Here is a 27093-nt window from a genome sequence, read left to right as displayed (position 1 = left end):
AAAACACACCAGGTTCTTCCCAGCCTCACAGCCCCTACTTGTGTGCTTTTCCCTGTGTGAAGCTTCCTTCCTCCCCTCGGGGCATACAAGCTCCAAATGCTATGGATGTCACTTTAAATGTCACTTAAGGAGCCATCCCAGACTACTCTAGGGAAAGTAGAGTTGCTTCCTTACATTGAAACAGTTCGCAGTTAGAGAGTGTGTGTGCCCCCACCAGATTGTAAGCTCCGCGAGGCCGTGACCGTGTTTGTCTTATTTATGCAATAGTCAGTACATATTTGATGAATGAATGAATGCCACCCTCTTGAATCAGCTCATGAAGTTATCTTGCTTCCAGGCTGAGGGCCATGGGACCAAGAACCAATGGCTGGGCATCATCTATTATCTTGGAAGCCCTTTTGTAAGAGAGACTTTTCATCCCTTTTCAGCACTCTTGTTTCTGTCTAGATCATGTTTGTCTAGGACTCAAGTAAATGTCAGTGGTCAGCTCCCAGCCCCAGGCCCGAGGTTGGTGCCATGTTTAATAAACGCACATGGATATTAGAGTGGTTACGTGGCCAATATTTCAGTGCCTCCCTTGGGAGGGAATATAATATTGGAAGAGGACTGGTTCTTACTTCTGCAGCCAACAGTGGCAGGAAGGAGGTGCCGGGGAATGTGGTGAAGAGAAAGAACGTATAGACCAAGTCTCTCCCAAATTGCCATTGCCAAAGACACGTACTGGAGTAGTGGTTGAAGAAAGCATCCAGGACAGAAACCAAACAGTTTAAGAACAGTTTATCTTGGGAAGAAGCAGTCCTACCAAGGTCTTCCCTAGTGGCATGAATGTTCAAAAACCTGAAAACCTCTTGCCACACCTTGCTGCTGTTAGGTCAGTTTATTAGGATCGTTCATTAAGAGCCCCAAACAATTAAGAACTTCTGTTAAATGCAGTTCCAGCCTGGTACAGACTGCTTTTACAGGAGGAAATTCTGGAACACGTGCTACAGCAGCCCCCTTCTAGCTGACCGCCTCTTACCTTACCGTGTCCTCTTGCCTTGTCTAACACTGTGTCTCCATCAAGCTACGTCCTTAATGAGGTCGTTTGCTCTGCACACACCGGGAGATTATGTCTTAGAGTAATACATTTTCTGCTTTCTGAGCTATGCCTGAGATGGCAGCTTCTTCAGCTGTGGAAAGAATTTGCCACTTAGCAGAGGAGGACCTTTATAGCTTGTCACAGCTTTCAATCATAGCTTAGGCTTTTGATTCCTTAACAGTGGCACATGGGAGCATGAACATTTTGCATAACCACTTAGCTCAACCTTCTAAGTCACCTCTCAAAGGAGTGAGAAGCAGTGTATGCCGGCATGATTGGAAAGAACCCTCTGTACTGTTGTTAATAATATCTGCATATAGTTTGCATAACTGAAATCCACAATCATCTTCTTCCCAGCCTTATGGAAATACATTTGACATATAACACACAGGAATATCTTCATCTTAGTTTTGGTCCACAATTACCGTCACTATCCCTTATAAGTAATGTGCACCAACGGCGATTTGATTTTTTAACCTTTCAATATTTTTTGTGTTTTTTTAGTTTTTTTTTTCCCCACAAACACAAGTTGAGCCCCAATTCTGTGTCAGCGCTGCATCTCTGGAGGTCTATAGGACAAACAGTAATGGCTAATGATTTTTCAGGGTTGTACAAAACGATAATGATTTTTCAGGGTTGTACAACTGGAGTGATTGTGGTATTAATGGCAGTGTATCCAAAATAAAGAGAAAATCTGAAAAGACAGGTGAAGGACAGTCCGACTTAGATTTTTTAGCAGCAGTGGTTGATGCTGTACCTCTGGACAGATGGGAGGCTGAAATGAAAGATCTTTTCGGACATACAGAGAGTAGCAGAATTTCTTACTCTCAGGCTTCAGCTGGAAGAATGACTAACAGTCGGATTTGGGCAGGGAGGAAATTGAATCTAGGAGTAGGTTACACCACGACAGAGCAGCAGAACAGCCAAGAGACGGGGCGTGTTAATAAACCTAAGTAATCCAAACAAAAGGCTGCCCCTGTCTTAGGATTTGAGTACAAACGAAATGTTTAGACTTGGGGCTAGTGTTTGAAATTCTCCCATTTGTGATGAATTATTTTCACTTCAGGCAAGGGTCTTTAACCGGAGGTCCGTGGATGGAATTCAAACCATCCGTGAACTTCTTAAAATTATAGGTGACATTTTGTGTATGTGTAATTTTCCTGCAGACAGGATTTGTGGCTTTCATCAGACGTTGAAAGGGGCTTAGAACCTGAACAAGCTTAAGAACTACTGGATTAAGATATAGGCCCCAACTGGAACGAAATTACATGGGTGCTTTCCGCGAAGTTGAGACGTGATGATCTGAATTTGAATATTGGATCTTTGCGAAACGCCTGAGACCCCAGACAAATGATATTTCTTCTCATCATAGTCTGTTTGCGTGGTGCACGACCCGTGTGACTGGACATGGCAGCAATGCGCCTGGCCCCTGTGACTGTACCTTGCCATCAGTCGGTGTTTGATTATAGCTGTTATGCTCTCTAAAGGGAGTCACTACTGAGCTATCAGAAGAAATAAAGCTTCTCAGTGACCAATTCTGGGATATAATAATAGGTTTGGTGTTGCTGTTTTGTTAATCGAGAGGGTGTTTTGTGTAATACATTGTCTAAGTATGCAGGATGGGGAGGGCGTTGTGTTTAATCATTTTCTCTCTGGATGAGATGTGATATTAAAACAATTGTTAATTGGTGACCGTGCCTAACTTGTGTTTTCAGAATGCAATTGTAACGTATATCAGAAATGGGCACTTTTTATGCAATTTTAATTCCACTGCTCCATTCCTCCAGAAATTTGTTGAGTGCTAGTGTCAGACTGTTTACTGCGCTGGTAACATCACGGGTATTGAACATCACGGGTTGAAGAGGGTGGTCCTGTCCCAGAGAATTACTTTGAATTGGGATGGAAGGTGGCAGGCCATCACCAAATCCTCAGTCCCAGCCTAAGACCTAATCAGGCCCAGAAGAAGCCATGTTCCTAGGAGCCTGCCACGTGGGGCATCAGCCTGTGGGGGTGACTAAGAATGGAGTAGAGCACATACTTCGTGGACAGATGCTATGAAACCATGGGCTTCCTCGGACAACGCAGGCATCAAAACGTCTGTTTCATGTATATAGTTATGATCATAACGCGGTCTGCTTCTGAAGCTGTTAACTGGCTTCCGCCAAAGCCCAGGGCCTCCTTGTGGCCCCGCAGCACCCCCAGGGGCAGGGGCAAAGTGCCCAGGTGCTAGGACTGGGCGCCCTGCCTGCTGGGAAGGAGACACGTCTCCAGCCCCATTTCCTGTCCACGGGTCCATTTCCTCTCTCAGGACACGGGTGTCCCTTCGAGGGAGGGGGAGGCGGTCTGTCAGATGGTTACCGACGGCATGGAGAAGGGTAACTGCCTCTCAAAATGAGCCTAGGTTTCCTTTCCTGTGTGGCATGTCCCTTTTTGTGTGTGTTATGTTGCAAAATCCTCAGTTTTGATTGAGATGATCATCATCTCTTATTTTAAGAGATGAACACCCGTATAGAGCTTAAATGGTAAGGACAGCCAGGGTTTTGAGATGGGACTTGTGTGAAAATGCGGAATGTCGGATGATGGTGCAATATGGTCTCTGGTCTGCCAGCTTTCCGTCCCCAGTTATTCGCAATTACATGAGGACAATTAGATTATAATTCAAACTTCTGCAAACTCATTTAGAGAGATAAGAAATTCATTTCACTGCATTGTACTCTAAATTGTAAATGAGGTTCAGGATTGATTGTTTAATAGGTTGGAGTTCTAAATTGAAATTTTCTCCCATGTTATTTTGTATCTATATGATTCACCGTGAAGATTGGGTTAAAAAGTTAAAAAATGTCGATGCAATTTTCTTCTCTGTGAAATCGAGGTTACTATTTTTAAAAAATTGTTTCTGGCCTCTCCTTTGTATCCCTCAAACTACCACTTTCTCTGCCATTCCTAGAACTATTTGAAGGGTTTTATGTAGCCTAAAAATAGAACAAAATAAGCACAATTTTATTTTTTTTGGAAAAGCTCAGGAAAAGCATAGCTCATGCTCTTCTTCCCCTAAAAATGGAACCCGAGCGTCTGATCCTATGTTTTTATTATCAGGTTGCACATATTGTAGGTAAATCTATCTGATGAAGATAATAGCTCTCTTGAAGGGATGGTTGTGGGGGTGGGGGGGGCGAGCGTGTATGTGCATGCATGCAGACACACACGCATTGTGACAGTGCGTGTGCACGTGGCAGGAGCTTTTTCGGGCAACGATGGGAGTGAATTAGCTCCTGGAACAAACATCAGTGCCATCCTGCCTGTAGACGGCTTCCTCTGGTCTTTTCTCCGAAGCCTTCCATGGTCTCTTCTTTTCCTGGGACCTAACAAGTCTTCTCGCTAGCTCTAAGACGGTGAAAATGACTTGTGGCTGTTTTGTCTGTGATTTTCCAGGGCCTTTGCCCTCTTGGTTGCTGCTGAGGTAGGCAACGTGTGTTGGCTTTGAGTCTAGGTCCGCTGTAGGGGAGTAAACGTCAGCCCCTCAGCTCCGTCACCGCCGTGGCTCAGGGGGTGCACTCTGAGTTGAAGATATAATGGGTTTAACTTGCCTCCTGGTGTCCTGGGACACTTGAATCGTTCATTCAACCCACATCCCAGTGTCTTCCAGTGCCAGCCATGGCCCTAGGAGTGTGTCATACATATGTGGAAACGACAGAAATCGCTGTGCTCTTGGAGTTTACATCTGGCTCCTGAGTAACTTTCTGGAATGAAGGTCACTTCCCTAAGCTGTGGAAATATTCATACACTTGACCGTTTGTTTGTTTGTTTTTGGTTTCTAATTTAGCATGAAAGATGAATAAGAAGACATCATTGGTGCCCTCAGAGAATTTGTGAGAGAGCGAGAGAGAGAGACAGAGACAGAGAGAGAGACAGCCGGGCCAATGTGTAGTTAACACTTCCCTCCCCAGTAGGCTGAGTCCATGCTATAGTAAAGGCAGAAGCAGCATTGCTGAGGGAAGACAGTGGAAGGAAGGAGGGACACGATTTTTACGAAAGGGGTGCCTGCCATTCGGCTCAACCTGTGGTCACCTTTGAGCATGTGGGGGCCTGGTGGTGGGTGCAGTGATGGACTTAGTGGGCCATGAGAGCGGGGACAAGGGATGAGCGAGGCCGAGTGCTGGGATGCCTTGGCTGTGGGCTGGGGTGCTCTGGAAGCAGACGAGTCAGTGAGCTTCACCGGATGGCTGTGACATGACTAACCCACCATTCTAGAACAGCTGATGGCAGAGTGTGGGATGCACTGAGAGCAAGAGCAGGGGTGGGGGTGTGGGGAGGGAGGGAGACAGCTAGGTGACCTTTGTTTATTCTTTTACTCATTCAGCAAAGACTTAGCTGCGGCTTGCTGTGTCACTTAATAGTGATTGCCCGTCTTAGATGGTACTTTAAGAAGAATGGAACCAGGGGCGCCTGGGTGGCTCAGTCAGTTGGGCGTCCAACTTCGGCTCAGGTCGTGATCTCGCGGTTTGTGGGTTCAAGCCCCACATCGGGCTCTGTGCTGACAGCTCAGCGCCTGGAGCCTGCTTCGGATTCTGTGTCTCCCTCTCTCTCTGCCCCTCCCCTGCTCATGCTCTGTCTCTCTCTGTCTCAAAAATAAATAAAACATTTTTTAAAAATTAAGAAAAAAAAAGAATGGAACCAATTTAATGCCCTATCTCATCTTTCAAGCTCGACGTTTACATTTTTGTCTCTTTGCTAAGGGCCTGAAAGGTACACATGAAGACAACTTTAGGGGAAGGGGTGTGGACATCTCCGTTTCCTCTGCCGGGTTGCTCCTGCTCTTTGCCTCACTCGTCGGTGGTGTATGAAAATCCGCAATCGGCTGTGCTACACGGGGAGATATGGGGCCTCACAATGCCTGAATAATTTGAGATGTAATTCAGAGAAAACGGATTTCATTTATGTTTTGGGATAAGAGCCACAGAGAAAAACTGGAAGAAACAGATGGGTTTGTCTTGACAAAATGCTTCCACTGCTGTGAAGGAGCCAGCCCCCTTCTCTTGGTCAAGGAGGGGAAACTGCATCTTAAACATGTGGTGGTTATTATTCATTGTACTTTTTTTTAAGGTAGGAAGCGTTCTTTGGACAGAGTTAAATGCTGCTCAGCGTAAAGGACGTGAGGGGGGGGGGGGGGGCAAAGCCTGCAGACTGTGACTAATTGACATGCACCGGCCTAATGAGAAGACAGAATGTGTCTAATCAGTGGCAGAGCAAATACTCACAAAGGGTCTCCTTCTCTCCCAGGGCTTCTTTCGCTGGGCATCTGGCCGGGATTCTCGTCGGACTAATGTACACTGTTGGGCCTCTGAAGAAAATCATGGAAATGTGTGCAGGTACAGAACAAAACACCCTTGGCCTGACAACAGGTTGGAAGTTCATCTTAATTTTAATGGAAACAGAAGCCACCCCAAGTTTCCCTGTGGTTCAGCTTAGGAATTACCGAATAGGCTCTTTTTAATTTTTTTTTTTTAACGTTTATTTATTTTTGAGACAGAGACAGAGCATGAACGGGGGAGGGTCAGAGAGAGAGGGAGACACAGAATCCGAAGCAGGCCCCGGGCTCTGAGCCGTCAGCACAGAGCCCGACGCGGGGCTCAAACTCACAGACTGTAAGATCATGACCCGAGCTGAAGTCGGATGCTCAACCGACTGAGCCACCCAGGCGCCCCCCGAATAGGCTCTTTTTAAAACCAAGAGGCCAAACACCGGCTGCACATGTGCCCCACACTGCTCCAGAGGAGTCTGCAAACCCAAATTGTGAACCAGAAGCTTTCTTAGGGAACAAATTGTGGTATTTTTACCTGCAGCATTGAGGGAACTCACAGAAAACCGCGATTTTCTTGAAAATGCAGAGAACTAAAATAGATTTTTTTAATTTAAAAAATGTTTTAACGTTTTTTATTTATTCTTGAGAGAGAGAGACAGAACACAAGCAGGGGAGGTGAGAGAGAGGGAGACACAGAACCTGAAAGCAGGCTCCAGGCTCTGAGCTGTCAGCACAGAGTCCGATGCGGGGCTTGAACTCATGAACTGTGAGATCATGACCTGAGCTGAAGTCAGACGCTTAACTGACTGAACCACCCAGGCACCCCTAAAATGGATTTAAAATAATGCATTCTTTTGTAATATTCCCCAAATTAATATATGTGCAAGGCAAAGTTAAAAAAGAAAAATCTGAACCGAAGTGCAGGCCAGTATTTGCAAGAATTCAGAATGACCCCTAGGTTCTTGGTGGGTGAGATGCATATTCATGCGTGGCCAAATCAAGTGTGCTATGGCTTAAAGCGTGGCTTCTGCCTATAAAAGTTTGGGGTTTTTTGTTGTTGTTGTTTTGTTTTTGTTTTTGTTTTTCTGGCTTTTTTTCCTGTCAAATTGATGCTCAATGAAAATACTTTATTTTATTTAGAATATATGAATTTTTTAGCCCTCTTAATTTAAAATGCTATACTGTGTTTGACTTATAGGAAAACTATTTTGCAGACACTTGTTTTATAGACCATATGAGTTCCAATATTTCATCTTTTATTCATAAGAAATCTTCTGAGACTATTTTACCTTTCCTTGAACCATAAATAATTTGTTTTCACACTTTGTGCCGATGACTGGTATTCTTGAGAACCATATAATATTCATGATATTAGAAAGCTTTCCAGGCACTGCACTGCTGTCTTTATTAGCGGGTTGTGTTCACTTTCAGATGATTTTTACAGGCTGTGTTGCATCTAAACGGATTCCCATTTCCCTACGTTTGCTTATTACTGTGTTTCCAGTGTGTGTGCTTGGAGGAGACAGCGGGAATTGCATTTATTGAAAATGTCCAGTTTCATTATATTTTTGATACAACTTAATTATGGAAATCCAGTAATGAGCTTTGTTGCCCAAATGCGCCTTAGTACTGATAAGGGAAAAGGAATGTTTCTTGTGAGTTTAATGTTTTGTTTCATTTTTTTTTTTAAAGATTTTATTTTTCAGTAACTTCCACACCCAACTTGGGGCTCAAACTCATATGCCCAAGATCAGGAGTCGCATGCCCTACCCACTGAGCCAGCCAGGCACCCCATGTTTTGTCTCATTTTCTATGTGTATCTGAAGTTGAAGTGGTTTGTAAAGCTTTCTTGCAGAATTTAGGGAAGAGTTTTGATTTTAAAGAGGATTTTTCCCCACAATTACACCATTTCAACTCTTAGTTTTCCTTCTTGAAACTTTGCCTATGTTCTGGGCGACCTATTTTTTTTTTTTACATCATGTCGTTTTCAAAGTAATACAATAGAAAATTAGATACTAAAAGTTGAAACAAACATTCAGTGCTATTTACAAATAGCCTATAATCTCTCTGCCTTTTTTCCGGTGAAGCCAGAGAAAGATCTAGGGTGACCTGAGAATTGAGGTGACCCAAGAGCCCTGTGGAAAATAGCCAAGTGCATCTGCCTGATAACTTCTGGAGAAGGAGCATCACACTGAAGTTGTGCCTGCCTGTTACTCCCCACACCGCCTCCCTTCAGTAGTGCTGAATTGACTGTCCTATGGCCCTGTTAGGGACAAGGAAGGGGAAAGGCCCTTTAGAAGGGTAAGAACCATGGCTCCCCCAACAGTCTTCTGGCAGCAGGTTCTCTGGACACCAGACCATCTCCACTTGTACAGGAGCCTCTAAGCCCAGGCTTATTTTAGAGGTAGAGACCCTCTTAGGTCAACAGGAACCTCTAGAACCTCTAGAACCTCTAAGGAACTGTAGAGCGTTTCCCATATTCTGTTCCCGATAGGGCTAGGCCCAGACAGAAGGGAGTTTATTTTAACAGTTGGTTAGAAATCACTTGAAATGACCTTGGCTTTGTTATAAAGAACCTCCGAATTGTTGGCAAGATCATCAGTTAAAGCCTTATGGCTGTTCTGTTCCATTGGTTGAGGTGGCTGTTTTTTTGCCAGTACCTTTTTGGTTACTGTCACTTTGTGATGCAGATCGAAATGGGGAAGTGTGAGGATGGCTATTATCAAAAAGACAAGAGATAATACGCATCGGTGGAGGATGTGGAGAAAAGGAAGCCCTTGTGTGCTGTTGGTGAGAATGTAAACTGGTACAGCCAGTATGGAGGTTCCTCAAAGAATTAAAAATAGAACACCTTATGATATAGCAATCCCACTTGTGAGTAGATATCCAAACGAAATGAAATCAGTGTCTCGAAAGAGATATTCGCATTCCTGTGCTCGTTACAGCGTCATTCCCAATAGCCACGGTAGGGTGACTGTCCATCAGATAAATGGGTAAAGATGTGGAGTGTGTGTGTGTGTGTGCGTGTGTGTGTGTGTGTATGTGTGCACGCGCACGTGTAATGTAATTAGTCTGCTATAAAGAAGAAAGAGATCCTGTTGTTTGGGACAACGTGGATGAACCGAGAAGACATTATGCTAAGTGAAATAAGCCAGAGAGAGAAAGACAAATGCTATATGATTTCACTTATATGTGGAATCTAAAAAAGTTGAACTCCTAGAATCAGATAGTAGAACAGTGGTTGCCAAGGTCTAGGGACATGAGAGAAATGGGGAGATGTTCGTCAAAGGGTACAAACTTCTAGTTAGAAGATGAATAAATTATGGGGCTCTAAGGTACAGTGTGGTGACTATAGTTAATAACACCGTATTGTATACTTGGAATTTACTGACAGTAGATCTTATGTTCACACACACACACACACACACACACACACACACACACAAAATGGTAACACACCATTGTGAGGTGATAGGTGTTAATTAACTTGATTGTAGCAGTCATGTCATATGTATATGTATATTAAATCATCATGTTATATACCTTTTAAAAACTAATGTTGTACAACCCAAATACATGCAGTTTTTTTATTTGTTAATCAGAACTCCGTAAAGCTGGGGTGGGGGAAGCCTTATGGCTATAATTAAAATGTCTGTTTTCCTTCATATTTAGGCAATTTTCCCTCCCCTGTTCATTACCCAGGACAGCAGTACTACTTTAATAGTTCAGGTAAGCACTTTATTTCATTGAATACATTTGATTTTTAAAAATGACAGTGTTTGCCACCACAGAGCTGCCTTAAGGTGACACTAGCTTGTGCTGTTGTAGAGTAGTGTCCGCAGGTATGTACTTGAGCCACCATCATGCCTGGAAGCTAGATGGAGCCAGAGCCCAGGGAGCATATTTGGGTGAATTGGTAAGGAAGGTTGGGGAAGGAGGTGACTCTGGCCTGAGAATATTGTATGATTGGTATGAGGTCTCTCAGGCACGGGAAGGTTCATACTAGATCCGGGTCTAGTACTGGATTCTCAGTCTACAAGTCCACACTGCCCACTGAGTGTTACAAGTTAGTTTCAGATCCACTCTTCTCCACAGTCCACCCTACCTGCACATTCAGGAGGAATCATGCCTACCCTAAGAGGCTAAGGTAGGCGTTCCTCTAATAGTTAATACCATGTGACTTAAAGAAGAGAGTATATTTTTTCTAAATGGTTTACAAATATGTAGAAAGCACTTCCTGTTAAAGCACATGACCTGTTTCAGACTAAGGCCCTCGTGTGCCGTGCTGGGGAGGCCCCCCTGTAGTGCCTGGGGCCAGTTCCTGCAGACAGGCGTTAAAGTAACCATAGCTGTGGATGTCTAGGTGTCTTTTAGAGTCATTCCACTGGAGAACTGTTGTAGCTTAAATCTGGGGTCGGCAACCTTTTCTGTGAGGGGCCAGATAGCTAACGTTTTAGACTCCAAAAGCTTTGATGGTCACATGGTCTCTGTCACAACTTGTCCTTGTAGCATGAAAGCAGCCAGAGACAATTCATAAACAAATGAGTGAAACCTGACTTACAAAAATAGACAGTGGGCTGTATTTGGACCACGTTTGTAGCTTTTTGACCCCTGACTTAAATAATATAGGTACAGAGAATTATATATATATTAACGTGTCTGTGTGTGAAGATATATATATATATAGATAGATAGATAGATAGATAGATATAGATATAGATATAGATATATATACATACATACATATCTCCAATTTTCCATATCTTACTGATCCTGCTAACCTCTAAGTTTTCTGTCAGTGCAGAGAAGGGGGTTAAAATCTCCAAGTGTGATTATAGAACTATCTGGATCTCCCTTTAATTTGGTCAGTTTTTGCCTCATGTATTTTGTCTTTCACTGAATCTGGGAGGATTTCAGATATTAGTTATACAAATGTTTTTTCTCCAGTTGCTTTCTCCTCTCTTCCTGAGACTTTAATGACATGAAATCTAAACATTTTGATAGTGTTCCTGAAGCCCTTCAGGCTCCTTTTTTTCCCCCCCAATCTTCTTCCCTTTGTGTTCTGCACCTTGGATAATTTTTGCTGATTTATCTTCAAGTTCATGGTCTCTTTCCTCTGTACTCTCCATTCTGCTATTGAACCCACCCAGCGGCTTTTAACAATACCACGTCTGCTCTTCCCATTTGGTTCTCTTTTGTGGTTTCTATCTCTGCTGAAAACTATCTTTCCATTCATTTCAAGAGTGTTCACTTTATCTCATGGAGCATGGTCATTGGTCATTGGATCATCTTTAAAGTCTGTCTGGTAATTCCAATCTCTGAGTCTGCTCATGGGGCTGACATCTGTTGATTGTCTTCTAATCCTGAGCATTAGTCACTATCTTCCATTTTGTTTTAGTTTGGGATTTCCAGTAATTTTGACGGTGACTTTTTTGACTATTGTGAGATTCCAGATCCTGTGAACATCGTCTATAAAATATTGACATTTTTGTTTGTGCAGGCAGTCACCCTCTTCAGGTTTAGAACACAAATTCTGTCTCTCCTTCTGTGGGTGATTAGAATCCAATGTCAATTCAGTTTTCAGATCTTCTCATGTGCTATTTGATCCATTCTCATGCATGTACCTCTCGTGGGTTAATTTGATATTTGTGTGGCAGGTTATGTAGCAGTTCAGTTTTTAAAGCCTTTGCATTTTTTTAAAATTTTTAAATAAAAAATATATTTATTTCTTTATTTTGAGAGAGAGTGGAGAGAGTGCATGAGAGGGGGAGGGGCAGAAGGGGGGAGAGAGAAAGAGAAAGAGAGAGAGAGACTTGAGCAGGTTCAAGGCTCAGCACAGAGCTCAGTATGGGCCACGATCTTACAGCCCTGGGATCATGGCCTGACCCAAAATCAATAGTTGGATGCTTAACTGACTGAGCCACTAAGGTGCCCCTGTTTTTTTTTTTTGTTTTTAATCCCCGCTTGGGTCTGTTCATCACATACTTAGCTCAGAGATGGGCCCAGGGCTTGTGCGAGTTACTTCACAAAAATAGGAGACTCCTTTTATGTAGATACGAATTTCCATCTTTTATCATTTCCCTTCTGCCTCAAGAATTCTCTTAAACATTTCCTTCTAGTTCAGATCTCTTGGTAATCCATTTTTCCAGCTTTTTTACTAAAGAACATCCCCCACCTTTTCTGATTTCCAGTCACAGCAATGTTGCATCGCTTCATTTTGTCTTACAAAAATCTGAGACTCTGTGTAATTGGGTACGTGGGGACTTCAGTTTGGATGGTTTCTATTGCTGTGTGTTCAGATTCTTCCACAAGGTCGAGTTTGCTGTCAGTCCTGTCTAGTGAATTTTTCCACGCACATATTGTATTTTTCAGCTCTGGAAGTCCTATTTCATTCTCTTCTCTGTCTTTCATGTCTTCTCTCATTATATTCATGTTTTTCTTTAAATCCCGAGCATAGATATAATATTTATGTTCAAAGTCCCTGGCTCCTAATTGTGCCTCCTCTCTCTCTCTCTCCCCCTCATAAATAAATATATATGTAATATATATATATATATATATATATATATAGCTGCTACAATACACACTGATTTTTCTCCTGGTTGTGGGTCACAATTTTTGTTTGTCTGGTAAGTTTTGATTGGATACTAGACATTGTGTATTTTGCGGTGTTGAATTTGTCTTATTTCAGAGAAAACTAAACTTTGTTCTGACACACAGTTAAGTTTCTTGATGATCAGTTTGATCCCTCTGGCACTTGTTTTTAAGTTCTTTAAGGTGAGTCTAAAATAACTCTTATTCTATGGTTAATTCTGTGCTACAACTGAAGGTATCACTTTTCTGGGGTCTCTCCTGAATGGCCTTTGTTCAGCAAGGGCTCTCTGTTCTGGTTGGTTGGGAAGCAGAGATCTTCCAGCCCTGGCTGAGCTCTGGGAATTGGTCAACTTGTAGATCTTCATCATTCTTTCCTTGGTCTCATGGTATTTCACCCACACATGCCTGGCTTAATAATTCGGCCAAATCTCCAGAGGACCCATGCAGATTTCTGAAGGTTTTTCTGTACATTTAGTTTTCTCCTTTGCTATACTCTGCCCTGCAAATGTCAGCTCATCACGAGGACCCTGCTGCACCTGCTCATGTCTCCTTTCCCTGTACCATAGTCCGGGAAGCACCTACAGGCCTATTTCCTTTCTCTCAAGGCTCAAAATCTTGTATTGCCTGTTATACAATGTCTGTTGTATTTCAAAATGTCTATTTGTTTCATATATTTTCTCCAGTTTTCTACTTGAGTATGGTGGAAGGGCTAGTTCAGGTCCAGTTCCTCCTTTCTAGCAGAGGTAGAAATCCATTTCAACAGTATTAGCGTGATACATTCAGTGTGCAGCCTGAGAAGGAGGAGTAAGATTGCAGTTGGTGGAGGTTATTCAGAGGAAGTGGAGAATGGGTCTTGAATTAATAAGTAGAAGTTAAGCAAAACAATGGGAAGAAAGGGCTTATCAGGCTTTTACTAAAGAGCCTGTTTGAGATTATCCAGAATGTGTCAGAGTGCCACTGGAGGATTTAATCAGTGGAGTGATACTATTGGAGTTACATTCAAGCTCTGTGTTTGATGTAGTTATAAAGGTTTGGATCATGATTATCAATCCTGGCTATACATATGAAGCACCTGAAGAGTTTTTACAGTATATCCAGGCCTTGAATTCATCCAAGACAAATTAAATCAGAATGAGGACAGATACAGGGAATTGGACCTTTTTTTTCTTAACTACCCAGGTGGTTTTAATGAAATCAAGAACAAAAATCATAGGCTTAGGTGATTGGGTTTACATAGACTTGGGAACCATAGAAGTGAATACTGTTGCTGCCCCAAGAAAAGATTTCACTTCTGAGGCTTTTGCCTGTGCTAATTTGAATGCTTAAAATGTTACAACTGTGGTCTTGGTGCAGGAGAGGAACAGGTGTTGGGGAGTGCCAGCTCACCTCCCTCTGTCTGTGGACTCACCTAAAGATAAGTGCAATGAGTAGTTACTGACTAAGCTGATAAATATACTCATTTGGAAGAGCATTGATTCCTTTCATCTGTTGGTGATGGCGACCAGCTTACACTGATTTAATTATAAGAGCTTTATTGGCCCGTGTAACTCAGAAGAGGTGGGTTGGACAGGAAGACCCATTTTGGTCCTCTCTCCCGTTGTGATTTCTCACTTCTGTTGACTTTATCCCCTCTACTTGGCAGAGAACGTGGCCCCTAACACTAGGCATCGGTAGAGGAAAAAAGGCCTTTCTCCTGGTTGATTTGTTAAATCCCCAAAAGTAACAGGAATGTTCCTCTGGACAAAGAGAATAATAAGAATATACTTGTGCACAGACATGCATGTCTTAAACTATTGTAGATTCCCTAGTCCTAAGGTCTTGTGTGACAGCTGGGAAATTGAAGTTTAGGAATGTTAAGTAATTTGACTAAAGTCATACAGCTAGTTAGTGATAAAACCAGGACCAAAAGTGCCACTCACCGATTCCTAGCCTCTGCTTTTTCTATTGTACAGGGATAGGAGGTGGACCAGACATTCTGCTGATTTATCCCAACGAAATAGGGCAGTTCCCCTTACTGTCTTCTCTTTCCTCTTTTTTTTTTTTTTTTTGGCACTTATTAAAAAAAATAGTAAAAAGGGAAACCTGCTCCTTTCCTCCTTCATTTGGAAGAGGCATGCACAGAGCAGACACACAGACCAGAGAATTAAGGGGAAAAATAAAAGCCTCTTTTACCTTTCTCTCTTATCCCCTGTAAGATTACCATATTTATATTCCTTCCTCTGAAGTGACTGGATTTCTTCAAAAGCAGAGCTACATAAGGCCAGGTGGCCATGCTAATGGTCATCTAGGGAACTTGTATGAGAGCATGTGTATCTCTTACAAGTAATGATTTATTTTTAATATGGCCGTCCTTAGCTGGAAGAGTCTTTATAGGTCAAAGAACCTCATGAATGTTTAAAAAGCTGTTACCAATTTTTCTAATCTTGGTGGTGTTTCTTGATCTCTTTGGCCACGAAATCCTGGTATGTGTATAAGGAACAGATGGAGTAGTTAATAGAATAATGATAACCAGAATTTCTTTTACTACAGAGCCAAAGTATATAGCTACAAAAGAATATTAAACTGGTATTCATTGCAGGATATAATTTAAAGTCATTTATCTTAAGTGTTTGATTGTTGGGTTTTTCCAGCCATGTTTATTATGAAGATTTAAAAATATCTGATTGGGCCAGTGGAACAGCTGAAGAAAATTTTTTGTCCTAGGAGACCTGTTCTCATTATAATAGATATTGATGGGAGTTTTAGTCTTCTTGATGATTTATGACTGATGATAGAGAACCTTTAACCACACTAGTCTTTCTGACTTAACTTACTAAAGCTTTTCCTTTTTCACCCTATGTTTTGTCTGACAAGTACCAAATTAGATTTTATAATATTCAGATGTTTAGAGTTGTAGACTTTATTTCGTTCAGGCACTTCTGGGTTGTTTTTTAACTAAGAAATAACATGAAGAAAAATGTTTTTCTGTGTCAAGAAAACATTGTCTCAAATTGTAGCAAATTTACGTGGTAATTGAAACTCTATAGGTGTATGCAGTAATTCTGTTATCTGTATAAATGGGTATTCAGTGCTTTGGGGTTATTTTCGGTTTTGAATTAGCTGAACATTTTCGAAGGTAGATAGGTAGAAAAGCTGCTTAGACCTTCTGTAACAGAATCACTTTCCACAGTGGTTTGAAAGTGGTAATGAGCCATATGGGAAAGTGCCCAATATGCTGCTTTCTGTTGCAGTAAAGTAGTTGGCACTCCCAGAGAATTGGGCAGTCTCTCTGTTCAGGGATTGCTAAAGCACGCCATGGTATTTAATGACTTATCCATAAGTATTCCCTTATGTTTTGGAAGTTGCCCCTGTCTTTGGTTCTACGTGAAGCAGACATACTGACTATATTTTAACTGTTTGCCCTTATGTGGAAGGTTTTGTTGTTGCTGTTGTTTTGGTGAGAATTCAGGAAAGCAGTATTTGTAACGCTGCTGCAGTCTTTACTCTCAGGATATAAAACCTGCTAGTGGGTGTTCCCCAACATAGCAGTGGGCGCTCGGTTTTTTTCATAGGAGAGTTGAGTAGAGACCAGTTTGAGGAAGGTGTCCCTATTTAAATTTGAATCCAGATCCCACTTCAGCCCTACACTGTTGTGAGGATCCGGGCACTTTGCTCGTGTCCTTTTCTGTTTTAAATACCATAATGTTAGTATTCTGACATGGGAAACATGAGAGACAATGTGGAAGTTGGGCCATTGGAGGTATTTAGTAAATTTCCACTAATTTTTTACTACTTTAGAAGCAAAGCTTGAATTAATTCCCCAAATCCTGAACATTTTTATTTAATGTTTACTTAAATCATTCATTTTGTGTGTGCCTTTCCAGGACATGTAGTAAAACAGTACCAAGGTAGAAGAGTATTGTAATAATCAGTAAGAGTAGACAAGGACTCTGAATAGACTCCTTTCCAAAGAAGATATACAAATGACCAATAAACACATGAAAAGATGTTCAGTGTAATTAATCATCAGAACCATAATGAGATACCACTTACACCTAGTAGGATGGCTGTGATTACAAAGATAGATAGTAAGAAGCATTGGTGAAGATTGGAAAAATCTGAGCCCATAAACATTGCTTTGTGTAAATTTAAGATGGCACAGCTTCTTTGGAGAACATTCTGGCATTTCCACATGGTTAAACATAGAAGTTCCGTGGGGCACCTGGGTGGCTCAGTCAATTGAGCTTCTGACTTCGGCTCAGGTCATGATCTCACGGTCTGTGGGTTCGAGCCCCACGTCAGGCTCTGTGCTGACCGCTCAGAGCCTGGAACCTGTTTCAGATTCTGTGTCTCCCTCTCTCTGACCCTCCCCCATCCGTGCTCTGTCTCTCTCTGTCTCAAAAATAAAATAAAAACATTAAAAAATTAAAAAAAAAAAAAAGTTCCATATGACCCAGGAATCTCACTCTTGGGTATATACCCAAGAGAAATAACATGTCGGGGCGCCTGGGTGGCTCCGTCGGTTGAACATCCGACTTCGGCTCAGCTTGTGATCTCACAAGCTTGTGATCTCACAGCTGTGGGTTTGAGCCCCACATCGGGCTCTGTGCTGGCGGCTTGCTCAGAGCCTGCAGCCTGCTTCAGATTCTGTGTCTCCTTCTCATTCTCTGCCCCTCCCCTGCTCATGGTCTCTCTGTCTCTCTCTCTGTCTCTCACAACTAAATGTTGAAAAAAAAAAAGAGATGACAACATGTTTCCATTTAAAGACTTGCCCATGAATGTTATTCACAAGAGTCAAAAGGTGGAAATAAACCAAATGTCTATCAGTTGATGAATGTGATATAATCACGCATGGAATATTATTTGGCCACAAAAAGGAATGAAGTACGGATTCATGCTACAACGTGGATGCACCTTGAAAGCATTATGCTAAATGAAATAAGCCAGACACAGATCACCACATATTACATGATTCCATTTATATAATTGTCTAGAATAGTCATAGCTATAGAGACAGAAAGTAGATTAGTGGTTACTTAGGGCTGGGAGGGACAGGGGACGATAGCTAACGGGTACAGGTTTCTTTTTTAGGGTGATGAAAATGTTCTAATATTGGTTGTGGTGATGGCACAACTCCATGAATACACTAAAAGCCATTGAGGTGTATACTTTAAATTGGTGAATTATATCATATGTCAATTATATCCCCTTAAAGCTGCTATGAAAACATAATGAATAGACACATATACTTTGCGTGACAAATATTTGTATAAATGTGTATCATTACATTAGATTATCAGCTGAAACTAGATCAGTGTGTTTTATTATCATTTCACTGTTTCTATGAAAATAAAGACTTTTTGAGTGCCTGAAAATTCCCATGGGAGATACTTAAACTGTTTCCCTTTTAATCTTGCATTTTATTTATAACCAACACAAAAGTAAATTTTCAAATAGCCTCAGGACCAATTATCAAATATTCTGAATATGAAATCTTAATTAACCAGATTCTGCCCCACAACGTTCCTCTTTTTTAGCTTGATTGTCACGTTTTTTCCCCCCCGTAGTCTTACTAAAGCAATAAGAAGTTTAAACTCAGGCATGTACTGTGTTGGATGATACGGAGACATATGACACAGGACTTAAGGATACAGGGTAGGAATTTTCATCAACAACCAAAAGCACATTAATTAAACATTTAAAAACTTCCCTCCAAAGGTTATGATAATAGAAGGAAAGAAGGGATAAACAGACTATTATTAACTTCTCTCTTATTACACCAGAATTAGATTGGTAATCTTTAGAGGGAAAAAATTCTCTTCCAAACAAATCACATAAAAGTGGGCAGTTAAAGAAAATGTGAGGAATAAACTAAAATTAACTTAAGATTGATGGAAACCCCTTGCAGAAGTGAACTTTGCTCTGTAATTGACCTTTAGTAATGGGCTTTGTAAGTCTGATACTTAAAGCATCATTTAGTGAGCAGGTTGTTTCTTCTCTCGTTTTACCCAGCAACCGATTTCTTGAAAGAACCATTGATAGAAGCCATGTTCTTTGACATACGATTATAATTACAGAGACACTGCCTTGTATATCTCACTGTAGTTATCAGTGTCCAAAGTATCATACCCAGCACAGAAATCCTTTGGTTTCTGCATTAAATGGCAGTCTGCCTCTCATTGTATGGAGCCACAGACAGAAAGGCTCTATCAGCTATCATTTCAGCCATTCCCTTGACTTTCGTGAGCACTTCACAGAACATTCCCCAAGGATTGTGTAGCTCTGAACTGTAAGAATCCACTCCAGTTTCACGCTGGGCACCGTGGGTACAACAGTGATAAGACCTAGGACTGCCCACCCCCACGGGGGCATTCTCCATTTGTCGTCTGGTTTTATTTTGGCAAGTATCACTGTACTCAAATTGATGACATAGGTCATTTTACTGTCTTTGCTTAATGAAATAGAGAGAGTGAAAAGAACAGTACATGGCAATGTTCTGTAACCTTTTCCTTGTGACTGTAGGCTACTCCAGATATCAGGATTATTACCCCCACGGCATGCCAGGTTACTCTGAAGAAGTACCCAGGGACTATGACGCATACACAGCAGGACTGAGCGAAGAGGAACAGCTGGAGAGAGCGTTAAGAGCCAGCCTCTGGGACCGAGGTAGGAATTTGGCGCCCTTCTCTTTTTTTAAAGCATGCATCACACGGTGAGACGGTCTGAAAAAGGACTATTTGTCCCATATTAAACTTTAAATAGGTTATAAAAAGGATATGTAGATAAAAAAAATATGTGTAGATTGTCATTACAAAGAATGCGGTGTGAGGCCATATTCCCAGCAACCTAAGCTAATGAGGTGCCAGACTATGTATGTATTGTTAAAGCTGTTCTTTTTATAGGTCCACTGCACACAATGCTTTGGCATTAAAGTCAGGAAACTTAAAAAAAAAATTTCATAGGTGCATGAAGGAAGGAGTTTGCCTTGGAATTCATACCTATAAAGCAGGTATATACCACTGTATATCAAAATATTGCCCACAAACCTTCCCCCAAATCACAAACTTAGGGTTCCACTCCTGACCTACTGAACCAGTCTCTCTGGGGACAAAGCCTAGGAATGTGTATTTGGAGCAGGCTTTCCAGAAGATTCTTTTACAGACCAATATATGAAAAGCACTGTATTTATTTTTGCCATCTTTGTTGTGAGTTTGGCTTATTACCGTTACTGTTGTTTTACTAGTGACGAAAAACCATCCATTCTTTCATTCAATAAGCATTTATTAAGGTCTTGCTGTGTTTCATGGACTGTGTTAGGTACCACAGGGAATACAGAGAGGTAAAAGATGGACTGTCCCTCAACAAGCTCGCAATCTCAGGTAGAGGAGATGCCTGCTAGATGCCACAAGGAACAGGTAACCATCGTGTCAGGTGCTCAGGTGGGAGTGCTCAGCTCCGAGAGGCTCAGGCCAACTGGTAGAGGCCGGGGAAAGGGGGGAACTCTTCCTTGACCACGGCTACCAGACGCTCCCAGAAGACTTGGGCCTTCCAGGACGTGTGGAGTTTGCAGAGATGGAGGCAGGCCTTCCAGGCAGGAGTCAGTGTCCCGTAGACCGGGCAGCAAGGGCGTGGTCCATCAGCCCTCACTTTCGAAGGGAGCATTAAGAGAAGACTGGGAAGAAGAGTGGGAAGCAAGGCTGTGGCCTGATCCCAGAGGTCCTAGAATTAAATAGGCCAAGTGGAAAATGGACCTGGAATGTGATGTGAATGCCGGTGGAGTCCTGTGTGCCCAGGGACGTGATCAGAGCCGTGCTTTACGAATCTGTCGGCACCACAAAGAAGGACTGAGCACCTGTTGGGGGACCAGGCATTTAGATGATAAGAATGCATCAGTTATGACAACTTGCCTTCTGACTGTAAAGAATACAGTCAGCAGCAGCAGTGAGCATGGAGGTTGAATGACAGCAGTGGTCCGAGCAAGAAATGAAAGCCTAAATGAGGAAGGCGGTAAGAGAAATGGAGAAGAAGAGATAAGTCAGTATTTCTTGGGTGAAGCATATGAGAATTATGGTGTATAAGTCACCTATTACCATGTAACAGATCACCAAACACACACTCACGGACTCACACAGACACACACACAACTAAAAACAATAAATATTTTTTTCTTGCTCTAGAGCATATAGGTCAGCTGGCCAAGCTTAAGCGATCTTGGCTTGGCCTCTGTGCTAAGGTGTCTGCGGTAGGTCTCCTGGAGCTGGCTGCCCCCGGATGACCCCATTCACTCACCTGAGTGACCATCGTGTGAGGCGATGGTGGAGATGAGGCCGTGCACCCCTCCTCATCCAGCCGGCTGGCCCAGGCTCATCCACCAGGCCTCAGCCCAAGGGCTCTGAGAGAGTGAAAATGAGGCTTATGCTGGTGCATTGTCAATTCCATTGTATTTGTTGCTGAAACAAGTCTCCGCCCAGACTCCTGGGATGCAGAAATAGAAGCCACCTCCTCATGGCAGGAGCTGCAAAATCACGTTGCAAAGAGGACGAGTAGAAGGAAAGGTAGAGAGTTAGGGCCGTTCTCATATCATTACATCGTGTCTCATCCAGGGATTACTAGTATCACAATCGCTAACAGCATGCCTCAGCCTTGGAGTCCTAATTTCTGGGGGTAGGGCCCCAGAGCCTCTATTTAAACAAGTTTTCATGATTTTATTCCTATGCACACAGGGGTTTAATCACTACTAGACATGGCAGGAAATGTTATGGGACAAGTACAGTTGGAGCAAAGCTGTTGAGCCTGGGCTTTGTACTCAACTTCATGTAGGATACCCTGCGGGACAGCGCAAGGGCATTTTCTGAAGTGATGTAACTATTCTGTGTCTGGATTATTGTGGTAGATACACAACTCTGTATTTGTCAGAACTCACATACATGTACATCACAAAGTAAATTTGCCTGTAAGAAATTTTAAAAAGGTAAATGAAAACTAGTAAGAAACCCAATGAAATAATGGGTAGTCCTGTAGAGACCATCAACGACTACAAAAACCGTCACCTAAAAGGTTGTTGAGAGGACAATGAGGAAGTTATCACAATGCTGATAACAATGGGGGCAAATGTACCTTTGCAACAGAGAGATTTGGTGTCACCACCTCAATACACTGATCAAGCTTAGCGGTATTATTAATGCGATGGCCTGTTGTGTGTCTCCTCTTAGGATGGAGTATGAGACACCCAGCATCATATTCTTCCTAAAAGTATTTAACTTGACTCCGAGCCTCTCAACATAAGTGTCAATATACAGGAAATACAGGAAATAGAGGAACAGGCTGAATAACACCATGGAGAAACAATTAGATGAAACATGGGATTTCTGCAATTCAATGAGACTGGTCTCTGAGGGAAAAAAATAAAAAGCCGTGTCAAAAAAAAAAAAAGAAAAAGAGAAAAACAGGGTGTTGCTTTGTATTAAGAGGAAATAACAAACATAACATGAGAACCTTAAAAAACTGACTGTAAAAACAGTTTTTGGGAAAATGGGAATTCTGTATTTGGACTAGAGATTAGATGTTAGGGAAGTAATCTTTCTCGGATGTGACGATGGTATCGTGGATAAGTAGCAGAAAGTCCCTTATTCTTGGGAGATACACACTGAAGTATTTAGAAGCAAAATATTGTGATGTCTGCACCCTACTTTGGAAGGTCAGCCGAAACAACCCTGTCCCATACGTCTCGCTCTCCCCTCCGCAAGTACCGCGTTCAGGTAGATTTGGGAAACACTGCAAGGCTATAAAAATATAGCAAACTATATTCCCTTAAAGATCCAGAACAGCGTGATTCTAATTAATTCTGCAGTTGGGAAACCAGTTTATTACATGAGTGTTTTCTAAACTCCTTTGACCACAGAACTTTATTTTCAGTGAATGATTTCAAGAGCATATGGAACTAGTTCTAAAGAAACTAACCTAACGAGACTCCATGAAGTACATTTTACAGACCCAGGTGGCAGCAAAGGGATTAGCTTTACAAATTGTTTACATTAATTTCAGGTTGATTTTCTTTAAAACACTCTGTGATTATGAGACACCATGGGACACCTGGGTGGCTCAGTCAGTTGAGTGTCCAACTCTTCATTTCTTTCTCGCAGGTCACAGTCTCAAGGTTTGTGAGATCGAGGCCTGCATCGGGCTCCATGCTCACGGTTCAGAGCCTTCCCAGGATTTTCTCTCTGCCCCTCCCCTGCTCATGCAATTGCTGTCTCTTCCTCTCTCTCTCTCTCTCTCTCTCTCTCTCTCTCTCTCTCTCTCTCTTTCAAAATAAATAATAATAAGTAACCATAAAAAAAGAATAAAAAACCAAAGAGACATTGCTTTAAACATTTTTTAATGTTTATTTATTTTTGAGAGAGAGACCGAATGTGAGTGGGGGAGAGGGACAGAGAGAGAGGGAGACACAGAATACGGAAGCAGGCTCCAGGCTCTGAGCTGTCAGCACAGAGCCTGATGTGAGGCCCTAACTCACGAACCGTGAGATAGTGACCTGAACCAAAGTCCGGACACCCAACCGACTGAGCCACCCAGGCACCCCCAAAGAGACACTATTTTAAAGGCCTTAAAGGCCTTCTTTAGCCTTTTTTTCCCTATGCAAAAAACATTTGGTTTGAGTTCATTTTATGAAATTCTGACTGTAAAGTACATACTATTTTGTATCTTGTTTTCACTCAGTGTTTTGTTGTAATCATATTTTCATATCGCTAGATTTTTTGAACATCCACATCCTCCACGTATTAGATTTATACCCAAGTATTTTTTTTGGAGGGGAAGGTAGGCTATTGTAAGTAGTAATTTAAAAAATTCTATCTGTTGAGATTATTAATCTGTTTTTTCTTCTTACATTATTTTGATTTTCAAAGTTGAAGAAGGTTTACGTTCCCAGGATGAGGCTCACCCGGTTGTGACATTTTATGGTCCATCCTGATGAAAATGCCATGTGCCCTTGAAACTGATGTGTATTCTTCTCTGGTTGGGTGGAATATTCTATAAACGTTAATTAGATTGACTTAGTCCAGCACCCCTGGGTGTTCCAATCCATTCTTATTCTCTACTTGTTCTGTTGCGTACTGCATTTCGAATTATATGAGTTACTATATCAACATATTATATTAAAACATTTATGTTAGTACGTATATACTATATAATTCAGTATTACCGAATGCCTAGGGTTGCTGCAGTTACCTCCTGAACACTGAGCACTTCAGATTCCTCCGGGGTTACCTTGTTTCTGAGGGTGGGGGCTGATTTGCTGATGAGGTTTTCTCCATGTCTGCTTGACCTTCAATTTCAGCCTTTCCTCTGCGCTGCGGCTCGGGCAGGCCCCCCGTGTGCTCTCATGCCCCTCTCCCAGGCACACGCTGCTGCTGCTTACTGTGTTTTATTGTCTCGGGTGGCGGGCAAGCGGGGTACGCTGTGATTAGGCCTTGATCTTAGGCAGTGGCTGCGTCCCCGTGATTAGAGTTGTGGCCTTCCCTGTGTTCCTGTCCCATCCCCAGGTCTAGAGGTCCCTTTTCATTTCCCATCCCCCTATCCTAAGCTGCAGTAGGTTTTTACCATTTCCCTTAGGGAAACCGCGGTTTTTGCCTTTCTCCCAGGCAATGACGGCTTTTGTTCCATGGGGATAGAGAAGAAGGATCTGAGCAGCCTTTTGTTTTACAAACTTTTCCTGCCCTGACTGCTCTTCTTTCTCCCAGGACTGAACCAGGAATGACAAAGGATGCTGTCTGTGGACTCACCTGTCCCTTGGGGGAGGCCCACAAGAGGTTCCGAGAAGAGCCTAGAAGTGGGCACGAACTCTTGTATATCGTAGCCCCCAGTACACTTTGCGTTATATGTTCTGTGAACATAGTCTGTGTTCTCTGGCTAGCTCACACTAAGCCTTTAGCAATCCGTTCATGGTTTTGGCCGAGTTCTTCTGAGTGTCCAGCAGAGTCCGTCCTAGGTGAGCAAGTGCTCAGGTACCTTTTCAGACTCTGTTTAGCCGCCTTACTGCCACAGCTCTCTGATGGGTTCAAGAAAAAGTTATTAACTTGCAGGTTGGCCAGCATTTATGTTTATTGTAAGGAGAGGAGTGATGCTTTCCCTAGCTTTCTACACCCCAAAGGGAAGCTGGAAGCTTTCCTGGTTCTTCACTGGAGTTTGGATCTATCATTCTTAGTACATTTGTTTGTTACCTTTTTGTGTTTGTGCGTTTGAATAAGATCTTTCCCTCACGAAGTAGGTAGAATCTATAGTCCTTTTCAAAAAAGCTGGATGCTTAATTTTTTCTCTTTGATTTCCAGTTTTCACAGTAAGAAGTTGGTGTAATAGAGCAATACTGAGATTTGAAAAGGCCAACTAATAGAAATTCATTTGGTTGAATGCCAGTCCAGCAAGAAACATCCAGCGCCAATCAGTTTCAGACTGTTCTTTAGTTAAATTATATTGGAGAAGGAAATTAAAGAATCAAGGTAGCACCTCTTTAACTTCAGAATTTGCTGTTCGCATAGTCCTCAACAGGACCTGGCCGTACATGTCCTGAAGCTCGTGCCGGGAATAATAATCCCAAAGTAGCCTTTGCAGGAGAAATAGCGAAATCCCTATTATTTCAAGGAGCTTGTGCATTTACTACTATCAACAGAAATCTTGTCTTGTTTTGTTGGCATTCTCCGCTTTTATAAGCACGTCCAAGAGGCAGCTGATAGCACAATAATAGAAAAATTTTGGAAAAGAGCCATCTCTTTCTTTGAGTCAAAAGGCAGATGCCAAGTGGGAACATTAGCTCATTGCATTTTCTTCTCCCCCTTCCCCCACATCCTTCTATGTATAATTTGTGCCTTTTTTTTTCTTTTTTTTTTTATAGCCTGCCACCAAGTTCAGCTGGAGGCTGGGTGCAAAGCTGTGTCCTTTTCAACTTCTATCTGCCAGCCTGGAGCATGTGTACTGGTTAAAGCTGGAAATCCTTGCTGACATGTAGAGTAACTTGTGCTTCTTTTCTTAGACTCTTTCTGAAAGGCAAATGGCCCCAATCACACTCTGGCTCTCGTGAAAATCAGGCAGATCTGTCACCGCCCCCCCACCCCGACACACACACACCATACAGTTGGGGTTGCTGGTTGGCCATATGTGAAACCATGGTGGGTATACTACAAAGGTCTTGGCTTCAGAATGAAACTGGTTGCTGCTTTGTCTCTGAGTTTCTCGATGTGAAATTGCCAGGGGAGCCATTTTGGAGAAAAAAATGTTGGGGTTCCAAATCAGTATCTAGTGCTTTTGTGGTTAACAGATTATTTGACAATATCTTTGAATCTTGTTTGTAAGCATCATGTGTTCATAGGGACCATTGAGACACATTTTAGGTAAAAAAAAAAAAAAAAAAAAAGACTTGTACAATTTTTCTTTATTGCTGAAGCTACACCAAGGTATATAAGAGCCTGTTTCTTTACTGTGTGGACATGTTTGTGGAAAACAGATGCATTATGTTCATTCTTTTTATCTCTCCTGGTGTGGTACAAAGCGAAAATGATGGGAAAACACCAGTGGCCTGCATTTCAGTCCTGGCATAGTAATTAACTGGCTCTACTTGAGGTGTGAATGACTGAATCTCCTCGGACCTCTGTTTTTATTTTTATTTTTTTTACAATAAAGAGGTGAATTGGGTCCTCTCTTCCTTTTCCATTATTCTGTGGCAATGGACTGAGTAGGAGGAGTGTAGCTGGAGTTTCTGGGAAACTGTCAGGAATGTTGGTGTTTGACCCGTGGGTGTCAGGGTTTAGGGATGACAAACTCACACAGACATCCGTGGCAGACCTGAATCGATACATACGTGGCTTAGATGGTGGTGGCTCATTCAGTTGCATGGTTATATGATCCTTCCTTGGCCCAGTGCAGGCATAATGCGGTTGGCGGTTTTTAACGTATGCAAATGTTCACGGCTGGCCTGCTTGGCTTGGCAGAGGCGTCCCGGGCCAGGACAGAGATGTACAGCTAATTCTGTGTGACCACTTAACTTTTTTTTTTTTTTTTTTTTTTTTTTTTTTTTTTAAGTAAATTGGCGTGTTTTCTCCTAGGACAAGTTTCTGTGTAATGAACAAGTACCATCTGCCAGATTGTC

The 27093-nt window shown here is 42.2% G+C and overlaps 1 protein-coding gene across 14 annotated transcripts in view; it reads left to right on the top strand.

Annotated features, from left to right (window-relative positions):
• The window catches only part of RHBDD1 (rhomboid domain containing 1), a 173878-nt gene that overhangs the window by 61107 nt on the left and 85678 nt on the right, over nucleotides 1-27093 (top strand). For 5 of the 14 annotated variants that reach the window (XM_060623958.3, XM_078450822.2, XM_078450821.2 and 2 more), the window contains 4 exons: nucleotides 6359-6447; nucleotides 10053-10109; nucleotides 19476-19619; nucleotides 25843-26409. In XM_060623958.3, the coding sequence (XP_060479941.3) occupies nucleotides 6359-6447; nucleotides 10053-10109; nucleotides 19476-19619; nucleotides 25843-25949 (397 nt within the window). In that variant the 3' untranslated portion in view covers nucleotides 25950-26409. The other 9 variants (XR_014138040.1, XR_009607407.3, XM_060623959.3 and 6 more) reach the window with 5 other exon arrangements.

This window comes from Panthera onca, chromosome C1 (genome assembly GCF_046562875.1).
Source record: "Panthera onca isolate mPanOnc1 chromosome C1, mPanOnc1 haplotype 2, whole genome shotgun sequence".
Classification (NCBI taxonomy): Eukaryota; Metazoa; Chordata; class Mammalia; order Carnivora; family Felidae; genus Panthera; species Panthera onca.
This window is presented reverse-complemented; position numbering and strand designations above follow the sequence as displayed.